Source organism: Melospiza georgiana, chromosome 6, assembly GCF_028018845.1.
Source record: "Melospiza georgiana isolate bMelGeo1 chromosome 6, bMelGeo1.pri, whole genome shotgun sequence".
In the NCBI taxonomy this organism is placed as follows: Eukaryota; Metazoa; Chordata; class Aves; order Passeriformes; family Passerellidae; genus Melospiza; species Melospiza georgiana.
Window position 1 is genome coordinate 43,997,940 of NC_080435.1, and position 24,821 is coordinate 44,022,760.

The window sequence follows — 24,821 nt, forward strand, 5'->3', positions numbered from 1 at the left end:
TTCTTTTCTACAGCATAAAACAGTTGCAGTCTTAACTAAGATAAGCAACTGTGTTCTATCATTCCTTCAGTATAGGTCATGTTTCTAAACCTGCTATTTTCCTTACTATCCTGTCAATAATCCTGTTTGTCTACTTCTTGATGATAAAGTATTCCAGACAGTGCTAAAAATGCAAAATGAAATTGAATAATTGCAACATATTTCCATATTTGTGCCATGCAGGGTATGTCTTATTGCATGCAGCTACCTGTATTTTTCTATTTAGAATTTATTTTCTAATCCAGAGGTCAGAGACCTCCCTAGCCTGGGGTTAATCTGTAGACTTACAAATACACTCTTAGTTCCCCCATCTCACTGGACGTGTTCTTGAAAAAGTTGAACAGAAGGACTGGGAACTGACTAGAAGAAGCCAGAGCATAGCAATGCAAGGCTAGCAGCTCCCTCAGGGCAGCACCAGGAGCCACAGAGGATCCTCCTCGAGCAGCAGAGAGGCCCTGGCAGCCCATTCCATTCCATTCCATCCCACCAACCCCACTAGGGGCTGGGCTGCTGGTGGCCTTAGGGGCAGCTACATCCCCAGGTACTGTCACCTCCTTGGGGAACAGGCTAAGGCTGGGCCAGGATGGCAGCCTGGGTGGCAGGGCTGGCATAGCGGGGCCCATGTTTGTGTGTGGTGGTGCTGGGGCAGGACTGACAGCCCTGGAGGCTGACACGGTCCTGGGTTTTGTGCGGGCTGGAGGAAGGGCCTGGTGGAGGCCAGACAGGGCCATCAGTGCTCTCAGCTCTGACAGGCTGCTCTAGGAGGGGACTGCAGGCTGTGAGCCAGGCATGGCCACAGCACAGAGTGGCCTTGCCCACAGGACACAGTCCTGCAGCATCTCAGCAGGACTGGGTTGGTGATACTGACAGTCACAGCAAGGCAGGGAATGAAAATAGATCCAGTGTCCATTTATGAGGAGCAAGAGACAGCTGGAGGCAAGACTATAATGTATGTCCAAGGTCTGCCAAGGAGACAGGACTGGAGAGAAGACAATGCTACCACATAGGTCTCCAGTAAATGCAGGAAAACCAGTCAGCAAGACGGGGCTGTGGGAATCAGGCTGGGAATGAGTTCAGTGTTTGAATAGCTCAGACCTGAGCTGATCCAGACCCCAGTGTTGTAATCATATTGTTGTTATTATATTTCTAGAGTCCCATACCTTTCTGGCTGGATTTCTCATGAACAGTTCTTCTCAGCAGTGTTGTTCCTACTGCTTTATCAGAACTCCACCAACACTCTCCCAGACAGGTTAACCCACCCCCATTTATCCCAGTTGCCTTCATGAGCCACAGCTGCTGCCCAATTAAGGACTTCACAGCTGTAGCTCATTTAGAACAACTAGGATCTGGGCAAGGCCACTTATACAACATATATGCTTTAAAAGGACTCCTACTACACCCTGGAGCTCCTAGAGAGGGTCATGGTGCTGGCATGGTTGGGTTGGCCAGGCCAGAGCCCTGACAGAGGCAAACAACTGAACAGTGATTGCAAACTTGTAACCAGAAAATTTCTTAAACATGCTAGAAACTACAATGCAAACATCATTTTACTTAGATCGTAACTTTTCCGAGTGAAGCCAGTACCCACAGAAACACCATGTGGTTAGCAACAGTCATTTTTCTACCCAAACTCTGTTGATGTTCCTGGCTCAGAATGTGCAAGCCAAGTCTTGAAGCACAGAAGGAGGTGTATCCAGACCTGGAGCTCTTCCCAGCTGAAGGTGCATGTTCTGTCCTGTTTCCTTCAAAGCTATCAGGCCTTCAATGACAGGAGTCCTTTCATTCTCTCATTTATGGTTCAAGCCCAGAAATCATGTATTAAGCAGTTCGTATTTATTTTAGAGTCTATTCTGAACATCTTTGTGTCAGCTTTGCCATTTTTTATATGGAATCTTTTATAATTTCCATTTTTGATCCCTTAGAAATAGCTGGGAAGATACTTTTCCTTCCATTAACACTTTCTGAACTATCACCACTACCACAGAGCTGTTGGCATGCCAAAGCTTCTGATGCCAGTATTTATGTGCATGCTTCTTTTCCCTAATAAATGAAAGGTATTCCAAAATACTTTGCTCTTGGTGAAAGAGCAACGAAGCAAATTACCCTTCCTCTTGTTTAGGAATCTGAAACACAATTATCATGGAGTAGCTAATTCAGGTTACCCTATTAGTAATGGTAAGTACACCAGACAAGGACTCCTACTAGACAAGTGAGTAATTGGTTTATGATAGGCTACTGAAATGACTCCAATCTTGGGACTACTTTTCTTCCCACCAATAAATCTGTTTTTCCTTTGCTTTGTCCATACACAGTGAAATATAAAAAGTAACTCTGAAGCTGGAATAAAAGAGGGAGAGAGGCAGGCTGCCAGAGAGTAACACACAAGATACGGCAACAAATCACTCCAGCAGTACTGTAATTAGAGACGGGATACACATCTCTGGTCTTTTCTGGCAAACTAGGTCATGTTGTGAGAAGTAAGAACTCTTCTTGTGCTCCGAGTCGTACTAGGTCATCAAAATTGGTTGTGAGAAAACAGAGATTAAGCTGGAAGATATTTGAAGCTGACAAACTGTCTCTGGACAGTGCCAGGCAATATTGTCAGGCTCACATCAGCTTCCACCAAAGTGAAATCCTGGGGTCCCCCTGTCACACCAGCAATAGAAACAGACTCTGTCCCCACATGTCTTGACGGAATTAATGTACATTGAGCACCAGTGTCAACCAAAGTTTATACTCTTGTGGTTCAGATGTGTCAGGCCAACAAATCCACACAGTCCAGAAAGCACAGTTTTCCCATGCCTCTACCTGGCTAGAGGCAGGGCTCCTCTAAGCCTGGTTATCCTTCTTTCCCTGGGTATATGCCTTGGATATTCCTTCAAGGGGATCGGACATGTCATCATCATCATACCTGGCAGTTCGGCTACGGGCAACTGGAGCTGCTTTCCTTCTGGTGGAACTCCCTCTCTCAGCCCTGTCTTCCTTCAATTCGTGCACTCATTGTACCAGAACAGCAATAGGTTTTCCATCCCAGCTCCTCACTTTTCTTCCACAATCATGCAGGTAAAACCACAGCTCAGCTCGTGGGGTGTACCTTCTCTCGCCATCTGGGAAACAGCTGCCTTGGGTACCAGAACCTCTGATCTGTACTGCCGAGGTTTGGAGAAGGTCTTCTTTAACCTCCTCTCTGAGCTTCTTGTGATTCTCCTCTATCTTATCCTCTAATTTCTGCAGATGTGTTTCCACCGCTGCGATTCTGGCATGTGTTGGGCCATGCACAGGATCTGCATATGCTTGGAGCTTCCTTGCCATGTCAAGCACAGTCTCACCCCTCTCATCCCTCTTCATGATGGCTAAGGCAGAAGCATATTCATGTGGCCCAGGTCGCACAAGTTTTCGCCACATCACAGACGTGCATGATACCAAGTCTGGGTTCCTAGTTGTTATGTCGTCTGAGAAGATAATCTGAGAAGCTAGAGAGAGGTCCAAAAGACAACAGAAATTCCTTTGATGATACATTTGTTTTGCTGGATAGTTTTGTATGCTTTGTTGTCGGCCTGTGCCAACAAAAATATTTCTTTGCCAAAGCCAAAAGGTGCAGAGAATTTAATTTATCATTTTTAATAAGGTATACAGTGTCCCTGGGACAAGCTGTTACTTTGGCAGTAAGAAAACCAGAGGAGAATGTAGACAGGTATAGCACTGCATGATTTTTGTAACATGTAACACATTAGGTGAAATTTAAGTGGCTGATTACTCCCATTGGGTAGAGGATCCAAGGCAAGCCTAAATCCACTAAACTTTTATGTTTGTTTGATCTCTGATATATCTGCATTTAATTTTTAAAAATTATGGTCATGGGAACCACAACAGCATGAGAAGGAAAAAGAAGGCAAGTCCCACAGATCCTGGCAAAAGCCTCCCTTAGTACAGTTGGACTCTGAGTTGGTGTTTCCAGATCTGGGAAAGATCAGCAGGATTGAATGGAGCACACAGTACAGAACCCTGAGCTTGCCCCGCTATCTCATTCTGGTGATTTGCCCTCAGAGATCAATAAGATCTCAAATTATTATGAAATAATACAATTGTGTCCCACAAATGATATCATTGGTGGATAACAATTTTTATCTTGTCTGTGGTTCCAAAAACAGGAAGACAGGCTATGCTTCATGAATGCCAGGCAATATTACCCTGAGTATTGGACAAGTGTAGGTTTTGCAGATTGTAGCAACTGTGGTAATGTTGTATTTGCTGACTCTCAGCTATGCCAAACAGTATATGTGTGTTAGTTTCCACAGAGGACAAGATGGGTGGGACAGGACCAGATGGGGTAGCAGCACAGAAGTAGACATGTTTCCACTCTCAGAACCTGTACTGCTTTGTGTCTTTCTTCTTCATGAAATGTGTCGTTAGCTCTTGGCTGGGAAAGAACATGATCCCGCTGCTGAGAGATGGCAACCTTGAACACCTTGGCAGCAGCCTCGAGCCAGCCAGTCTGGCTTACCCCATGATGGGGTTGTGTCCCTTAGCACTGGCCACAGGGTGAACAGTTACAAGCCCCATGGTCTGACTTGGCAAGACTGAGTCACAATTGTGTCTCATCTGTGCCTCTGTGGACTGTGTATCTCCCTTGTTCATTTACCTTGAAATTCAGTGCCTGCCTGTGGCTTTGTTGTTATTTAGTCAGGTTGGTACAGACACCAAAATGTGGTGGTAAGTGGTGGCTCTCAGGGCTGCAGGTGAGTTACAGATGTGAGCAGTGTGTCAGAAGGACATGACTGAACAGGGCAGAGGATAGCCAGTGTTTCCAAGGAAATTCATGCAATGCAGTGTGAAATGCTCTAGGACACTTGTGAGTGCTTCAGCTTGACCTCTCTCTGGGACACCCCCAAAGAATACACCATCCTAGTGGGATAAGTGTAACTCATGAGATTCCTCACTTACACAAGATTTAACATAAGCCCATAAGATCAGGATTTATATTAAAATTTCTTTATGGCCATGGTATCACTTGCTTACCTTAAAATAAGATGTATTGAGGGGATTAATTACATTTAGGAAACACCTACTGGTGAACTGACTTAAAGTACTTTTAAAGAGCTATGTCAAAATAGTGTCTGATGTGTTGTACTCAAAATGTTTGAATAACTAATGTAGCTGGAGAGGAACTAATTATCCAAGAATAATGTAATCTAATTTATACTGTGCATAGGTTACATTTTCGAGTTTCCTCCTCTGAAGACTACAAACATTTATGTTGACATTTGTCTTCTTGTATACCTACTTAAGGTGACAATAATTCCACTTCATTTCTGTCAAGATTAGATTTTTTTTCCCCCATTTTTTTTTTATTTGGTGGATGGATTTTATCTTGTCTGATAATGTGGGAAATGCTACTGTCTCCTCTTTTGCTCTATCCTGTCATTTTCAAATCACTCTTTTGAACTTTCTGTGCTTTTTTAACGGCTATACATTTAGTGCATGTCTAACTTGCAGTCACCGAATATTTGCTTGTTGCAGAGGTCTTCTTTAACTTCACCGCTTTCACAGGTGAGTTAGTATGGCTCTTACTCAGCCCCCTTCCTCCTGTTCCTTTTTGCAAAGATGCCCGGAGGAATGGTCGGGGTACGACGTTTCGCCGCTGCCTTTGGGGGCAGCTCGCCGGGCCGGTCCCGCTGCCGGCGCGGCTCTCGCCCCGGCTGGGCAGGGCAGGGCAGGGCAGGGCTGGGCTGGACAGAGCCCGCTGGCCCCGCGCGGTGCCGGCCGCCCGCGGCAGGCGGCCCCGGAGGGAGCGCGGGCAGCGGCGGGGTCCGGGAGCGGCGCGGCGCTGAGAGCCGGCTGAGAGCCGGGGAGCGGGCGCTGGGAGCCGGGGAGAGGGCGCTGCCGGGGAGCGGGCGCTGGGAGCCGGGAGCGGGCGCTGAGAGCCGGGAAGCGGGCTCTGGGAGCCGGGAGCGGGCGCTGGGAGCCGGGGAACGGGCGCTGGGAGCCGGGAGCGGGCGCTGGGAGCCGGGAGCGGGCGCTGCCGGGGAACGGGCCCCGGGATACCCCGCAGGAGGGGTGCGGAGGAGCGGGGGGCCAGGTCCAGGATGGCGGGCCGGATGGGCGCGCGGCTGGGGCGAGGAGAGGACCCTGCCCGATGGCGAGGGCGCTCAAGGCTCGCTGAGACCTTTCCTGACCCCGCTCAGTGAGGAGGCGGCGTTGTCCAGCACAGGTGCCGCCTTTCCCCGGCAGCTTCTCCCGGCGGGGCAGCGCGGTCTGCCCGTGCAGCTCTGGGATCTCCTCGTCTCCTCGGAGAAGCGAGGGACGGCGGAAGATGCTGTGCCTCATGGTAGCCTTCCTTCACCAGTTGCTGCTGGTGTTGGTGCTGTGCAGCCGGGGCACGGAGAGGTGTCCTTCAGCCTTCTGCGAGTGCTCTGACTGGGAGGACTACAAAATCACTTGCAGGGACATCTACTTTATTCCCAGCCTCCCGGAGGACACCCAGACCCTGTGAGTACATGGGGATGGTGTAGGGAAGCCAGCTGTGGGTGTTCACACTTTGCAGGCAGGAGATGCTCTGAGCTGATGTCCTGTGAGATGAGGAGGTGGTGAGAGGGCAGAGGTGCTGCAGATTACCTGGGCAGTACAGGAGAGTGGAACAGCAGTGTGCAGACTCTGCGTGTGGCAGGAGGTAGGAAAAGTGACTCTCAAACCTTCAAGAGCTGTGAAGAGATGGTTCATTGGATCTTAAGAGTTCTGTGAAAAATGTAGGAAAAAATAAGTAACTGGGCTGTTTGTGGGCAAAGTGAGCAGTAGGCTGGATGGATTCTGTGTGGCAAGTGCTTAGGGGATGAGGGGCAGGAAAGGTAGATCAAACACAATTTTGTAATTAAAAACCAATAGGAACTGGATGGGTCACCTCACAAAGACTTCCACAAAATCCTCTGGGCATTTTCAGCTTCTTTGTCAAAGGAAGAGAAAAGGAATCCGTGAGAACTGAGAATCCAAGTATACTGTCTGGGAGACAGGGCGCTTCAGATGAAAGTGTGGAGTATGGGATAAAGCAGCAAATTTAGAGCTTGCCAAAGGGATGGAGTAATTCAGGTAGCTCAGCCTAAGTGTTTGGTACATTGTGGGCACAGTAAGAGATCTTGTCCGGGTTCCTGTTGCCACTCCAGATAAGCATCTGGTGTCATATCTGAGAGTCAAATACTGTAATGAGACTGAAATGGCAGCTGCCAGATGCAACTGAGCAGATGAATCACTCCTGCCTTTCACTTTGTTTCTTGAGGTACAAAAGTTTTATAGTCTGTATGGAAGTTTTATAGTCTTTATGGAACTTTCATTTGTAAATATAGATTACTTTCTGATAAAGTAAATGAACTCAAACTCAGTTGATTTAACTGCAAGGTAAACTAGTAACAGATTGATTCATTTATGTCTTGATAATGATTCTCAGGAGACTTTATATAAATAAGAACCATTAAATTATTTGCACTTATTTGAATGCTTCTCAGATTTTTTAACACCGAAAGTAAAAATGTAAATTGGTCACTTGCCTAGAAAGAAAGAAAAAATATTGATGTTATTTCCATTATTTTTGCTTGCCTTTAATTTTTTGGATGGCTAGACTGCAGTATTTCAGTTAATAAGAGTTTAAATTATACACTTTTTTGTTATTATACTTTTATATACACAGTTTATTTAGGTTGAAATTGCAGTAATGCTATGGCATGCACCAAGTAGTATGTTCTTTGAAATCTACCATAAGTTAGAAAATATAGCAGTTTCAGTTTATGGGAGAAAATACCTTTGTACAGGCATTTAAAATAGTTAATAGAAACAATGAGATCACATAATGAAATTTGATACTTCCCTTGAAATATGCTGGTTTGATGGCTGAGAAGTACCTCTCTGCATACAGATCCGCAAATAAAGCACTTTGGCCACTGGAATTCTAGTGTTTTAAACACCTGTAGTAATGGGGGATGTAAAATAATAAGCCATTGTTTTGAAAAGACAAAAACACCCAGTGAAGATATTATTTCCATGGGAAAAGTAATTAATGAAAACAACAGAGAAATATTTTTCTGTTTATTTGGGGTGAAATTTAATCATGTGCACCTATTGGAGCGACCATTGCAAACTTCTCAAGATGTGTACTCCCTGCCATGTCAAGAAAATATTCCATGTAATGACAATTGTGATTTTACAGTGTATGGTAGAAGTGGTAGAATGTGTGCTGCATAGTCTTTTATTTGAAAGCAAATGGAAGAATTATCTGAAGAAATAAGGAAAACAGGATTTTTACACACAACCTTCCCAAACAAACAAGCAGACAAAACACAACCCAATCAAACATAAAAAAACCCCACAGTTTTTTACTTCAGTTTGAAGTTTTCTCTCTGGATAAAGTGTGTTTATTTTCCTCCTATTCTCTTATTTGAATTGCTGGTGGACTGTACCCAATTCTGTAGTCCCTTGCTCTCTGCAAATGTCTTAATATTTCTTTCCCTCCATATGTTAAGTGGGAGTTATAACATTTACCTATATGTGGTTTTTGTTCAGAGTGCTTTCAGGTGCTTCAGGCTGGATTATTTGCACTGGCAGTTAAAACACCACACAGAATTTTGTGAGATTGTAAAGTGTGTGCCCCTGATTCTGTCATGTTTTCATCTTTTTCTGTACAATAGGCAGCAGTTCTGAATCAAAGCCAAAAGATTCCAAAATAATTGGAGTTTCTTTTAACCTTAAGAACAAATAAACTCTTCTTTGAGGTGAGATATGTCGCTGTACATATTGCACCGTTTGTGTTTACAGTTTGTTACTTTTAGGCAAAGTAATTCTGCTTCTTGGTGGTAATGAGTGAACCTCAAGATTGCCAATTTAAAAACTTTTTGTGTGGCTATTCAGGTTTGTAGGGTTTGTAGGACTAAGAGACTGGTGAGACTAGGAACACTTTGCCAGCTTTTGGAGATGATGAGCTCTTTTCAATGCACAGGATCTTGAAACTCCAATTAAAGTTTCATTCTGATTATTCAATCAGAGCTGTTCTCATTTCTCTTTTACTACTTTAAAAGAATGGAGCAAACCATTTTTAAAGAAATGCTTACAAGAAATTCCAATAAAAGTTTATTTCTAACTCTTTTAGTAGAAAAGGGGCATGAACTTAAGCCAGAAAAGCGTATTCATTTTAAACTGTTATTTATCTAAATATAGTTAATGCAGGTACTTATCCAGAATTCCTGAATGCACAGATATTGATTTTGAATATGACCTTTTTTCAGTATAAGATTTTTTTTTTGCTTATACATACAGATCACCAAAACCCCACGGAACATTTTTTCAAAGATATAATTGCATCATAATTCTTGAATTATTGTAATATGTTTCTTGGCATCATTCTGATGGCACATTCATGATCCCAGCATCACCTCAATGCACTTCTCAATTATTTTCATTTTATAAATCTATTGCTAATTGGTTTTAATTCTTTTTCTTTGACAATAAAACTAATAAAGTTTTGCTTCTTATTCAGTGTGCATTACATCTCCTACATTCACTTACAAAAATAACTTAATCTCTCCCCTTCCCTTCCCTTCCCTTCCCTTCCCTTCCCTTCCCTTCCCTTCCCTTCCCTTCCCTTCCCTTCCCTTCCCTTCCCTTCCCTTCCCTTCCCTTCCCTTCCCTTCCCTTCCCTTCCCTTCCCTTCCCTTCCCTTCCCTTCCCTTCCCTTCCCTCAATAAGATTTCTATCCTGTACCCAGGTGCTATTTTCATATCAACATAATCAAATTTGATTGAAATTGAACAAGAGGATGTTAGGCAAGGACAGGGGAACTGGTATATAAATAGATACAAAACCAGTACAGTCTTCAAGACTATGCTCTTTACATTAGATACTAAGCTACAGTTCTGCATTTGCTCCTGTAAATTTGCCGTAGGTAGGGTACTGCCTTCTGATTAATGCCCATATATTCTGTATATTCTGTAGGTAATATAGAATGGCTACACATTTCGAAATAATTTTTTAGTTGCAATTAATTTGTTTTCCAAAAAATATGTGATTATTTTAATTTGTAAAAGTATTTGACTATTTCTGAAGACAGAGCCAGATTTGAACCTTCTTAAAATAATTAATAATTTTTTTTACCAAACACCATTATACTTTCCAAGTCCATGAAATCATTTTATCAATTGCCTTTCAGATAATGATTGAAATAATTCTATGTACATGGCTGCAACATGAAATTTTTCCTAAATATTGTATTTTGCATAAAACTATACTTTCTTGTCAATTCTGATGCTTGTAATTGTACTTACCTACATATTTTGCTTAGAAAGGCATCGTTTTGCTTCTATAATCCTGCTATTAACACACAACAATCCTGCATTTGACATACAGTAGGTCCAATACACTAGGTCAAAAAATTAGTGTGTATTATATTCTCAGTTAAATTGAAATGTGACAGTGAAAGGATTTGTCCACAATCCCAATGGTAAATTGAAGCACTCTTCTAAGGGTTCTTGAAGTAACTTACAAACTGTGCACTGCTTTTCTGTATATACACAGGCCAACTCAAAGTGAGCAGATGAAGAACAGGATTGAGGGACTAAGGGAATAGAGAAATATTACCAAAATAATACTTTGTGAACATTGAATACAATATTTTCTTTCATTCCTTATCAGTCATTGGATCAGTAACATTTCTTGTACATTTGAAACATTTAAATTTCCTGTGTCATGGTACAGAAACCAATCAAGTGCTAGGAACTGACAAGCACTCGTACAGAAGCAAGCACTACTTCACCATTTTTGAACTACACACATAGTTTGCTCAACAGAAAGCAGGAGGACTGCAAGTAGTTATTTTTTAAATGCTGTGAAGAAATTAACCTCAATGAGAATATCACAGATTTTTACAGAAGACACTGGTGATAAGGCAGTAGAAATTAATTTGTATTGTTTCCTTGTTTGAGAAGATGATGAGTTTTGATCATCATAGTAGCAAAAGAGTTGTTTATACCAGAGTTAAAAAAACTCTTATTTTTGGAGTTGATTTCAACAGTGGTTTAACAGACTGATTTTGTAAGTGTTACACTACACTGAATCTTGAATTGCTATTATAATCCGTTTTCATTACAGTGTTTTCTTCTGGCATAACATTTCCAACCCATTACACTTCAGAAGCACACAACAGCCTTCTCTTGAATTGGGAAACAGAGTTTATTGATACATCTGTAAAAGGAAAGAAAAAACTTAAATTTTGCAAAAAAAAAAAAAATCTATGTGACTACTAAGGAATTATTTACAGATTTTTTTGCAAATAGCTAATATCAGTGGAGAGGGCAACTTTTCATGAATCTGACTCAAACAGTCTGTTTATATTTGCAAAATCAAGAAATGTTTGATGTTTTCCTTAACATGGGTTTACAGAACCTCCAAAGAAGCTGTAAAAGGTGATATTATATATAAAAGGTGATATTATATTTCAATTATATATTGAAAATTGGACTGTCTCAGGAAGTGTTTTAAAAATGTCTAAATTATCTGCCTTCATCACCAAGTGTGACTGAACCTTCCCACATGCAGTTCAGAGAGACTACTCTGAAATGCTAATCTGCAAAACGGGAATAGGGAAAATGAAATACAGTCTCAGTTCTTTAAAAACTCAACTTTAAACATGCTTTTGTGTTTTGCTGGACTCAGCCCTTACATATCCTTATGTTCACAGACTGCACAAGAAAGAGTCTCAAAAAAATTAACAGTATGTATTGTGAAGCTGCTAATGGCATAGCAGCTTCTTAACCACACTTAGGTGGCTACTATGTGGTAGCCAAAATTTAGAGAGTAGAAAAAGTAGCTTGTTTTACTCAAAAATGAGAAGTGAGCCATCTGCAAAAGGCAATTTTATGTCAACACCTTTTATTCTATTCAAGATTGTGCAAGCCAGTCGGTGCCCTGGTACCTTACCCAAGTCAATGGAAAACACTCAGGATTTTGCCAAGTGCAATGCTATGGACTCAAGCAACGAAGCAATGAGACCAGCTATAATAAACACTACAATTTAAGCCTAAATGAGCTGCTGACACATACTAGAAGAAGATTAGTTCTCTCTTGAACTCCAGCTAGTGGGTGTCATCTCTGTGAATGCAAAGAAATAGGCATTTAAATTCAACCTTTCTCTTTACAAAAAGAGGTTGAATCACACAACATGAAAAGATTGAGCTAGTTTTTTCTCACAAATAAGTAGATACATAAATATAGAATTGAATAATTGAATTGAATTGAAACCTAATACTGTAATTTATCACAGACTCATACAATAGTTTGGGTTAGAATGCACCTTTGAAGACCATCTAGTCCAACCACCTCTTGAAGGAGCAGGGACATCTTCAGCTAGATTAGGTTGGTCAGAGTACCATCCAGCCTGACCTTGAATGCTTCCAGAGATGATTTAGCTACCACCTATATGAGCAATCTGTGCCTGGGTTTCACCACAGTCATTGTAAAAATGTTTTCTTTACATCTAGTCCGAATTGACCATCTTTTAGTTTAAAATCATAATGCCCTGCCTTATTGCAGCAGGCACTACAAAAAAGTGTGTCCCCAGCTTCGTTAGAAGCCCTCTTTCAGTACTGGAAGGCTGCAATAAAGTGTCTCTGGAGCCTTCTCTTCTGCAGGCTGAAAAAGCCCAGCAGAAGAAAGCCCAACCTTTCCTCGCAGAGAGGGATTCCAGCTCAACCTCAACCTTTTCTCATAGAGAAGGGTTCCAGCTCAACCTTTCCTTGCAGAGAGGGGTTCCAGCTCAAGCTTTCCTCATAGAGAGGGGTTCCAGCTCAACCTTTCCTCATAGAAAGGGGTTCCAGCTCTCTGATCATTTTCCTGGCCCCCCACTGAACCCGCACCAGCAGGTCCACATCTTTCCTGTGCTTAGTACTCCAGAGCTGGATACAGTACTCCAGGTGGAGTCTCACGAGAGCAGAGGGGCAGAATCCCCTCCCTTGCCCTGTGCACTTGGAGCCTTGGATAAATGACATCTGCAGCCCTTCCCTTGTCCCCTGATGTAGTCATTCCCAGGCCACTGGGTTGGTCAGACGAGATTTGCCCTTGGTGAAGCTGTGCTGTCTGTCTCAAATCACCTCTCTCTTTTCCATGTGCCTTAGCATAGCTTGTGGCAGGCTCTTCCCAGGAACAGAGATGAGGCTGACAGGTCAATAGTTACCCCAGTCCTCCTCTCCACCCATTTAAAAGATTCAATGCTTCGTTCAATGCTTTGTCATTTCCGGTTGCCTGGAACTTCACCTGATTGCCATATTAAAACACTACACCCTCATATTTTCGTGCATTGTGATCACAGATGTACCTATTTAATTACTTTTGAACTAAATTTTGATTTTGACCTAAACTGGGTACTGCTGCCTCTTTTACCCTGAACTTTAAATTTTTATGATGGCCTGCTATAAAATGTACTCTAACTACAATAGAGAAGAGATGTGTTTCTGAAATATTGAACTAAAAGCCTATAAATTTCTGCAAAGAAAGTTCAAACAGGATCATGAAATTTCAGAAAAGAGCAGTCAGAAGAGGCTCACATCCTACAGGGAAAGAGAGCAAGAATAGGCTGTAATTGCTGGCTACTGTTGCTTTTAATCAGAGAACCTCTAAGTGCCTATAATTGCTGCCAGCTGCTCAGCAGAGGTCAAAAAGTCAAACTGAATGTATGAATTATTAAGATAGAAATATAGATGAAAATAAAGGAATTTTTTTTGCCTCTGATCGTGTATATCGCATCTGCAAAAGGACATTCAAATGTATGAATTACTTGCACACAAAAATAACTACATAGCAGCGACTACTCTGTGTTTCCTCAGATCCTCCTTTTTGCCTCACTGGAAGATGTGTATGCTGATTTTTTTTTTCAGACATAACCTCCCTTGATCACCATGATATTTTAAAGATGATAGGGTAGCCTTAGAATGATATCATGGATATCATTGCCCTTAGGTGCAATATCTCAGGTCCCATGGATTGATGTATGTCCAGTACATTTCAGTGCTTCTTTGGTCTGTCCTCTACTTCAATAATGCTCCATTTCCTCAGGCTGCACAGCCAGGCAAAGGACTTAAGTGGCCTGGATGCAGATGAAAAGAAAAAAAAAGTTGCAGAGAAATGGCCTGATTTTGGCTGGAATAGAGCTGATCTTCTTCATAGTACCAAATATGGTGCTGTAGATTGGATTGGATTTGGATTTGTGCTGGGAAAAAAGCTGGTTATTCAGGGGATGTATTAGTTATTGTTGAGCAGTGCTTAGAAAGGACCAGCCTTTTATGCTTCTCATGCTACCCCACCAGGCTGGAGGTGCACAAGGAGCTGGGAGGGCACACAGCAAGCTGTCACTTTGCTTTGTTGAACCTCACACAGTTGCCTTGGCCCATCATTCCAGCCTGTGCAGGACCCTTTAGAGAGCCTTCCTACCCTCCAGCAGATCAACATTCCTGCCCATCTTGGTGTCATCTGAAAACTGACTGCGAATAGGATCATTCCTTCCTGTGAAGTCTTTTTTATTTCAATCCAGTCAGAAGCACTGGGTGATCACAAACTGAGCAAGGATAAGCTCCAACATTGTGGATTGGGGTTTTCTGTTTGCTATAAATTCACAAGTAACCAACCTAAATTCTCTCCTGTCAGTCTGAGAGTGTCCATATGTACCTCAGTTTGTAGGTAGAGGATACATTAGCAGTAAGAGATTACTTTCAGTACCTACTTGTTCCAAACACTGACCTGTACAATTTCATTTTGAAGGAATCTAGCATTTCTTTAATTAATTAGGGCTGGTCCAGTTTTGAGGGATACTTTATGTTATTCTGTTGGACTGCTAGTTGTAGGAAAGCAGCTGTGTAGTCTTGCATATTCAGAAATGATTCCCTACTTGCAGAGTTCCTTTGCTGTGTGAATCATTCCCTCCTTCCTACCACATTGGTAATACTAGCATTGGACACTAGGTGGTAATCATCTTCAGGTAAGTTTAGCACAAATTTCACTATGTGAAATGCCTTTTTATAGCTATTTTTGCACCACTGAAAGACTATAATGCATTTATTTCAGAATAATTTAAAATATATTTTTGTTTGTGTTGGATTTAATTGGACATAAAAAACTAGAAATGAATGTGTCAATAGCCATTACTTTGTTGTCATATTTATTTCTCTTATATAAAAAGCTAAAGGTCATTGCTTCTTATAATTTTCTCAGAAAAATGAATTTTGAATGTAAAATTTTTTGCTTTGTTTCAAATTGACAAACTCTTTCATATTGACATATGGTAAATTTTCCCCCCTGTATTGGTGGAAAATAGTTCATTAAAATACATAAAGCTTTTGTTGAGATGATTCAAATTATAAATCATATAATTTCAATCTGAAATTCTTTGGGTGGTATGTATTTACTTATTGTGTTTTGTAGATATGCATTTAAAAGCTTTTAAAATGAAGAGACAACTATGTAAAATATATATTTACTTCCCTAATATATCTTACTGAAGTAATATCACTGATACTGCTGTGGTTGTTAAAATAACATCTATATGGACATAACCCCTGGACCAATTGACATTCCCATGGTTGGGAGCTTGTTTGGAGCCAGGTTTATTGAGGTCAGGAGAAACATCAACCCACTGTTGGAAAAGTAGAAGTCTTTACTCATTCTTGTAACAAATATATGGAGTAGAGAAGGTAGACTGGGGAAGTAGATTCTTCCCTTGGGATTATAGTATAATTTATACTTTATTCAAGACAAAACCTTGGAGAATTTCTGCATATATTGTTATTATTAAAGTCTATTTCTTGTATGCAAATTCCAGAAACTTGATAAATCTCAAAATGATAATATATTTGGCTATGTAAATCAAATATAATTGTAGTAATGAGATACTTGGCATTATGAAACAAAACAGAATCAGAAAATCATCCTAATTTGTTATTTGTTTTTTCTTTAACTGTTGTTAAATAGCAGCTCGGGGGAAAGTTTATCATTTGTTCTTGATTATTATTCAACAGATGCTCTGTAAGTGTATTCCCAAACTGTATTGGAAAACCAAAGATTAACAGCAGCACGTTGTAACTCTGAGTTTAACAGCTATCATAGGCTGAATTTCAAAAGCATTTCCTCCTTTCTTATTTAGAGGAGTAAGTCTGCTAGAGATTCATTTTTTTTAAAGCTTAGCTATTGATAAGTATCTCCCTTAAATATTGTGGGTTTTTCTGAAATCTCCTGCAGATGGGTAAGGTACATGCCACCCCCGCATCAGATGTTAGAGGAGGAAGAATGTACTATTTATTACAAAAAAAAAAAATGAAGAATTCTGGGGAGGTAGTTGCAATTGCTCTAATTCAATTTTGGCTGACATGCCTGAACTTCTTGCTCAGAATGAGGGATGGGATAGTGTTGTGGAGACTGAAATTATTAAAATAATTCTCTTAATACTTCATTAACTTCAATGGGCAAATATGTTCTGCTGGCCATGCTCTGGAGTTTTGGAAGGTCCATTGTCACCACTGAGTTCTTGGGAGGGATAATGCAGAAAGCTGGAATTTAGATTGATGGAGCACAGCAATCAAAAAAAAGCCACATAATGAAACAGGAATAGAAATGAGGCAAAGATGGCAACTCAGAGACATGGCAAGATAAGAACAAAAACATTGGAGCAGAGCTGAAGCTGTGTAGGACTTGTTAATCTTAAATTGTAGCTACCAGAGGATATTAACTGTCAATTTTTTGTTTCTCTAGGAGATTTTTGGAGACTCATCTAAGAAAAATTCCAAGTGATGCTTTTTCCAATCTCCCCAACATCTCTAGGATGTAAGTTCTGTTCAGTTTCTGATACTATTCTTTCAAATTTTTAAAAATTACTCTCCTTCTCCAAAATTTTGTCTTTGTATATAAAAATTTATGAAATGAAAATATTAGGGTTTGGTTTCTCCAAGGAGGGATCCTGAACAAAGGAATCCCTGGGATTTTACACCCTCACAATTCAAGTGCCCCAGTGTCCGTGGTCCTTAACTCCTGCTGTGTCTTTAAGTGTCCCCCTCACCTATTATATGTCATATTTCATCCAGATATATTGAAATAAAGACTTCCTAAAATCCTTTAAAGTAATTGTTCTTTGATATCTGCAGCTTCATTTACCATCTCAGTTTAATCAGATAGGGTATTGTTTAGGTTTTTTTTGGAGAGGGAGGAATATCCCTCACATGATGTATAATATTATATATAAAAAGGATAAACTTAGTTTAGAACAGAGTTTGATTCAATATAAAAGGGTGTCAGCCCTTCTTTGGCTCCAAAAGCTCCACTGCAATTTAAATTTTAATAGTGTCAATGTCCATCTGGATATTTCTCGTAGCATTACTACTACCACAAAACGCGAACTCCCACCCTCTTGATATAAACTTCAGGTTAGGGAATCAGTACCTGTGTTTTAAATACAACTTTTATGTATATGTCTTGGCCTCTAATGTACCACATGTCTCATTTGCCTCTCCCAGCCCATAATTTCTGTGCAATGAAAATTACCAGATCTTTCCTGGTTTTGCAAATTCATCTAGAAAATGTTCTGAAGTTTCAACGGGGGATTATATGCTGTGTTTATTATTCAAAATACAGCAGCTCATTTTGCTATATGGTGTCTACTATATGATTTCCACAAATAAACTTTATCTGTACTGAATAGAAGATTTAGTTCTCCCCTTTATGAAGCTTGTTTAAACAAAAATTTTAGAGCTACAATTTCTCTTAAATGAATGCATGGCTATGTACTCTTGATAGCCAGAAGTAGAGATTTTTTTTCCCTCTGTGCTGCTTTTCCACATGAATAAAAGAAAAAACATTTAAATTACATGCTTAATTACAAAGCTAATTCCTGTCAGAAAGGCATCACTGAATAAAGGTTTTATAGGATATTCAAATGTAATTGCAATTTCTGGTTTACACTGTTAATAAGGCAAATACACTAAATCTTGGTACAAGGGATTCACCTGGTACTTTCTGCCAACTTAAGAACATATTGAACATTCAGTATTTTTAAGGTCAGGGATTTTTTAATGTCAAGGAACATTTTTTCTGGGTTTAGGATGATGCTTTGGGGTCACATTCACGAGTACCTCACAAACACCCGGTCTGTGGCTCCTCAAAGTGTTTTCTCCGCAGTTTCTCCCCACAAAGGAGCATCCCAGAGCGCTCTCTGCCAGCAGCCCCATGCAAAGCACAATTCCCCTGTGCAGCACAGTGCCTTTGCCACCCTGGGCACTCTGCTGGCCCACAGCCAATGCCAGCACACAGCTCCCCACAGCCCACTGTGTCTGCACCTCCTGTGCCCCCAGTGCCAGCTGACACTGCCCAGCCTCAGCTCAGCCTCCAGGGCCTTACCTGCTCCCGGCTGTCCTCTCCTGAAGTGCCCCACAGGTCACCAAGCTGCTCTCCATCAGCAGCAGAGGACAACAGGGGCAGCAATCTGGGGGATGCTGAGGTTGGAAAAAAGCAAAGAAAGGTGGAGAGAGGGAGAAGGAAGAAAATAAGGGCTGGGAAAATAAGCAGCCTTGTGGCTGCTGACAAGTGTTGATCTGATTTAAATCCTGCTCTCTTTCTGAGTGCCATCATAGCTGGATGAGAAAAATGACATGACAAATGAAGTGGCATGATGGCACTAGCTGTGGCTTCTCAGTGTCTGAGACCTGTTTATTTTTCTGTTTGCTGGTGTTTAGTTACATCTCTATAGATGAAACACTTCAGAGTCTGGAGGCCCATTCCTTCAACAGTTTAAGCAAAGTCACTCACATGTAAGTACTGTAATTAAATAAATGAATACAGTCATGAGATAAATTTGGAATATAATACACATGATGATGTTCATCATTCCTGTCTCCTATGTAGCTAAATATTCCGTTTTTCATTTCCTTTCTCCATAATGTGGAGTGAGTCAGTCTCTTTTTTGAGCTTATTTCATTGTGCTTGTTTTCCATACATCTTTTTGGCTCCCTTCTGTATCTTCCCATAGAAATGTAGATAAATGTACTGTAGATAAATGTACTAGTGGGAGTGCATAATGAACTTGATGTCAAGTTGAAATAAAATGGTAACTAAGAATTTTTTCTGTCAATTTACTGCAGGTAAGTGTAAAACAGTAATATAAGCATAAGAAATAAAATTAGAAGGAGCAAAGCACAGAGCAAAATGGCACTACCTGGAGACATGAAGAATAAGTAATTATTCTGAAAGTGCACAAGTAAAATGAAGACTGTTTATATGGTTATTAAGTGGAACAAGAATAATATGGAAAAAGGCTTCTGGAAAGTGTTTCTGTAGATTTTTGTTCTTCTGTTCTGACCAATCCACACCAAGTGACACGCTAAGGGCAGTTAAGGGCAGTTACAGAACTGCTGGAATGCATCCAGAGAATTCTTGTCATCCATCTGCACCCTGTCAAAATGAGAATGTAATGTATTGAAGAGAGAGCTCCAAAGGACCCCTCCTGTATCTGGTACTCTTCCATGTTTCCATTACTTATCCAAAAGGGGGACTGGAAAGTGTGCCACTGTTGTAAGGCTCAGCTGAATTTGGCATATTTCAGAGATCTTTGTTTGCAGAGGTTCCATGGGAGAGCACTGTTGGTCACCATGGTTCCAGAAAACACAGTAATTGAGAAAGGTCTTTTGTGTCCAGAAAGAAAACATGCCAGAGGCAGATTGATTTTTTTTAAGGTTGTTGCAAGAGGTGAAAACTACCACCCATTTTCACACTAATGTTTGAAAATGTATTTATAATGTTAAAGTAGATTAGACAAGACACATGGCAGCCTCTAGGAAATGTAATCCTATGGCTGGTATTTATTCCTATGGTAATAAACACTAGAATTGTTTTCCTGGAGACATTGTCTCTACCACTGCAGGCCTTTAAGGCTGTATGATCTGAGATTCCATAGATCTATTTAATCTTCACTCAGAGAAAGAGACTGAATTAGATGATGATTTAACACTGCTGTATTTTCTATGATTCTTTTTCCTTCTACTTTACACAGTGTGAATCTAACAAAGTTACAGGAGAAAAATATAATTATTGTTAATGAAGATAAAGAGAGAAACTAATGCTGGAAAGTGTAAGTGACTCCTTTAAGAGAACATGAGCCTGACTGGCATATCTAGAAGCAGAGTGCAAGGATCCTGAGATCTACTTCAGGCCAACAACATGCTCCAGTAGTATTCCTGAGCTTCACAGCAAGGGTTTGGTGTGATATCAGTACTTACCTGTGGTTATAACACCATTTCCTATTATGTTGATGTTTTTACCTGAGCCTGTCATGTCCATGTTCTCTCTTCCTCTTTCATAGTTGTTGTGTCTGTAAAATTTCTTGTTTAATGCAAATGAACATTTAGTGAAACGTTGACTGGCAGCACATTTTATCAGCAATGAATAAAGTATCTGCCACTGTGATACAAATTCCTCATATGGCACTTCTTTTGTGGCTCACCTTATTAGAAATTAAAGATAAAATGCTCCAGAAAGCTCCAAAATCACACCCACTGCAGCCCCCAGGCCTGGATGTGTTGTCCACGACTGAAAGCTGCAGGTCTGTGCAGGAGTCAGCAGAGTTCCCAGGCTCATGTCACCCCTGGCACAGCCTTGTGGGGAGGCCATGGAGGGAATGCTTCCTGCTCCACTATACAAGGCTATGGTAACGTGGGACCCCTTCTATTTCTCACAAAGCATTGCCAAGAGAAACTGTAGACAGCATACAAGATTTTTTTTTTCCTGCACGAGAGCCAAAAATATTACCCAGGACAAGACATCAGAACTCTGCTCACAAAAGTTATAGGAAAACCCCAAGACTTTGCAGATAGCCCACAAAGAAGGGCCACCTCTACCACTTAAACAAACTTACCAGGTTTATAAAATCTGTTTGGAAGTAAGGCACATGTATAATTTAATCAGGGGATATCCTAGCATCTGGTAAGTTAGACAGTTGCATATATGCTGTGAAAGAAAGCAATTTATAGATTTGACAGTTTCTATGAATTGTTTCTATAACTCCTGATTTGTTAAAACCTATCACTGTTGAGTTTGATTTACCTTCCAAACAGTGGGATAATACAGGGATAAATTTGCATCTTGTGCTATGCATTAATTTAATGCATTTACATAGTATTTTTAAAGTATTATTGCTAAAATAATAGTAGGTTAAGATTATCACAAAGTATTTTAAAGGAGGTTGAGATTAACAGTTTTTAAAAGTCATTTCACAGAGTTTTATTTTTACAGCTTGTTTTTCTTTGAACTTTCATAAAGTGCAGCTTTATATAAATAATCTTTTCACCCTAACTGAAACTTATACACACAGTTTCATTCTGAAAACATTTGTTTTTAGACATAAAAACTTTTAAAGAGAAAATTCAGTGTTTGTGGAAGGAAGAAACTAATGCTTTGCTTTAAGCCATGTGTTATGTGAATAGGCATCCTGTGTTCATCATGATCTGTCTGCCAAGCTTAGTTAGTGCACTTCAGCCTTGATCTTCAGCAACCCATTTTCTCAGCGCTTATTTGGCTCATGTACCTCTGTCCTGACTTTCTGTTCCTTCCAGACCTCAGCTCTTTAAGCATTTTTTTATGACCCATATTTTATAAGGGTCATGTGTTGTTATGCGTCCATGCCTTTCAAGTACTGAGCAACTTCTGCAAAGTAAGGAAACTGATCACCTGCTGTATTTTAATGAGCCACATCTCATTTTGCTGGTAATTAATGGCAAAATTTCCACTCTATGGAGATGTAAATAAGGAAAACAATTCTGCTGTTTTTTTCCTCCTCAGTTGTGTTAAATTGGTCTCACAATGGTTTCTTGTTTCTTCTCTTTGTATTTACCACTTTTAAGCATGTCTGTTTACGAATTCAGATCTGTCTCGCTCATACAATTACATAAGTATGTATTTTTTGTAAGTGTAGTTGTGAAAGGGTCTGATTAGCAATCAGTGTCTCTCTGTAGCTGCCTTACTAGTAGAACTGAAGCTTACATTACACTAAATAAAAACCTGTTGTAATTAGGTCTCTGTTTCTCAGGGAAACATTCCTGCAAACAGAACCGCAGAACCTCATTCTTTCTTTTCCTCCTTTCTCTGTGTCTTGGCTCACCCTCCCCTGGTCTCTCCCTACTCTCTTCTCCTCGCTCATAAAGCATTCTCCTCTTAGACAACCACATTAAAAGCCCTCTCACATTTGGGAACAAGGCCAAAGGTTATGGTTCAAGTGGCTTGCCCTCATATATGTGACGTTATTTGGAGAGCTGCTGGGGGAGCACTTGCAGCCCTGCAGGGAGATGGAGCCAGGGGCAGAGCAGCCCCTCCATCCTCTGGGCAAGGGCTGCCCTTCTCTTGGACAGCTCATCATGCCAGGCCAGGGGATCCAGCACTGCAGGAAGAAGGGAGAAGCATCTGGAGAGAGGGAGAGGAATACTGAAGAGACTGATGGGGGAATGCTGTGTACCTGCAGTGAATTTCAGAGCTGGGATAGAGTTGAGCAAAACAATCCTGTTAAAATCTGCAGTCTGGAGTTAGGGAGTAGACTGTTGGAAGCCTAAGCCAGTTTTCTGGTGCCAGTGCTGCAAAGGCTTAAATAGGTGCATGCAGATGGGACAACATGGATGGTTTGGCTGCAGGGGGAGGATAAAACATGGAAGTAGATGAACAAGTGAGAGAAGCTAAGGTAGCTGTGAAATCACAGAAGGTAGAGAGAGGGGGCCCAGGTCACTACAATATGCTGTCATTATATTGCAGAATTTCTATTATCAGTACATTGCAAGGGTTCCATATTGCTGCTAGAGTTTTGTACCTCCTCGATGTTTCTTACAGGCATCTCCTCCAGGCACTGACTCATCCTTGTCCCCACAGCAACCAGCTGACTCCAGTTCCCTCAGCCAACCAATCCACTCTTTTATAACACTCTTTTGATTGGCTACAGCTGTGGCCTGTTAACATCAGGCCTGCTCCTAATCCTCAATAATTGGCTCAGCTGCAACTCTGTAGGGGGTAAGATTACATTCTATGTTCTATCCCCCTACACAGTACAATGAAAAAAAAAAGCTTATTTAAAACATTTCACAATTGCTGACCTGGATATCCTTAGTCTTTGCAGGTATCACAACATAACATGATTGTATTCCTGCTCTAAAACCAGATTTGCAATTTCTGAATTCTGGGATTAAACAGACTCAAGAATGTATCAATATTGCAAGGCAGGTATGAAAAACACGTCTGGTGAATGAAATTTAGATTCCACTTCAATATGTAAATGTTTGTCCTTCTTTTAATGTTACCAAATTCAAGCAATTTTAAGTAGCATATTAACCCTTCTGAAAGTTTGCTGGCAAACATGTGTCTCGTTTAATTAATTAGCCTAATATTTGAATAGTTCTTACTATTAGTTTCATTTTTAGATACATTTGGATTTGAAAGTAATAGTTTTGCAACTAAACATAAGTTCATATTTATCTGTAAGTCTTGACACATATCTTTATAAAATCAAGTGACTTTCTCTGCACACCCATTCTTGATGAGATAAACTTTTTGTGTATTTTCATTAAAAATGAAAAGTGAATTGCTGTTCTTGGACAGTCAGGTGGTGATTTGATTGTAAACCTAGTACATTTTAAATTCCTAGTCTGAGTGCCAGAACTAAAATGTCAAACATCAAGTGTCTTTAAAGCGCAAATAAGACAGTTATTTAAATGGTTTTTGTATTTCCAAGAATAGAGTTTGTAAAGCAACTTTGAATACTTTTGTAAATACTCCACTAATAATTCTATTAGATTGTGGGTAAGTAGCAGCATACTCTTTTTTCTTTTTTAATGAGCATCTCTAAATAATTTCAGTTAGGACTGCAAAGTAAAATGTTTGTTCAGGACACCTTTTGCCTTTTTGCATCAATGGTTAACAAAAATGCCTTCTAACTGTCTCAGGTTTTCTTATACCTTAAAAGCACTTAATGCCCAGAAGGACTCAGAATTGTAACACTGCTGTATGCCATGATTTTTCTATTTTCTGAAGCTGCATTTCAAAAGTAATTTAAAATCAGCTCTCACAGACACTTAGATATCTGAGAACTAGCTTATTAGGCATTTGAAGTATACTCTTTGGCTTTATCTGCATTTTAGGCAGCTTAAACTACTAACAGTTTTCCTAGAGCTGCTTTTCAAAAACCATAACTTTTTAAGCTCACAAGTTTCAATATTTTCAACTCACCAATTCATAGAAGATAAATGATAAAAGTGGAAACCCTGGTTAATGAATTTACCGATAATCAATTTGGTCTTCTATCTTCATGGACCTTTTGGGATTAATCTTTACACCAAAGCAGTCTGTTGATTATGGCTTGAAATTAGAATAATACATTTATGTGTCTTTAAGTATAGTACTTATGCCTGATTACTGTAAAAGAAATTGTGAAATGCAGTTTGTCCTGCTAATTGATGAGATCAGAATTGTTCAAATATCCTTTCTCCTTATGGGCTTAACTTCATAGGTTCCAATATTAATGGAGCAGTAGATATTCTTTAAGTCTGTGATTTTAGAGAGAAATTCCTTCCAGTACTCTAAGACTTATCATGTTTGAGTATTTAAAACAAGGACAGCAGCACAGTTCATTAATGGAAATGAAGATCTGTGGCGAGGAAAGGGTTGGAAAAGAGAAGATTGGCAAGAGAGAAAACTAAATTGGAATTAGAATTGTTTTCATTCAGAGACCAATCTTGCACTGAGAAGAT

The 24,821-nt window shown here is 40.3% G+C and overlaps 1 protein-coding gene across 1 annotated transcript in view; it reads left to right on the forward strand.

The window, feature by feature from the left end:
* Positions 1-6,352: 6,352 nt before the first annotated feature.
* The window catches only part of TSHR (thyroid stimulating hormone receptor), a 44,551-nt gene continuing 26,082 nt past the window's right edge, over positions 6,353-24,821 (forward strand). Inside the window, exons 1-3 of the mRNA XM_058026508.1 lie at positions 6,353-6,528; positions 16,807-16,878; positions 18,780-18,854. Of these exons, the coding sequence (XP_057882491.1) occupies positions 6,353-6,528; positions 16,807-16,878; positions 18,780-18,854 (323 nt within the window). The remainder of the gene's footprint in view (positions 6,529-16,806; positions 16,879-18,779; positions 18,855-24,821) is intronic.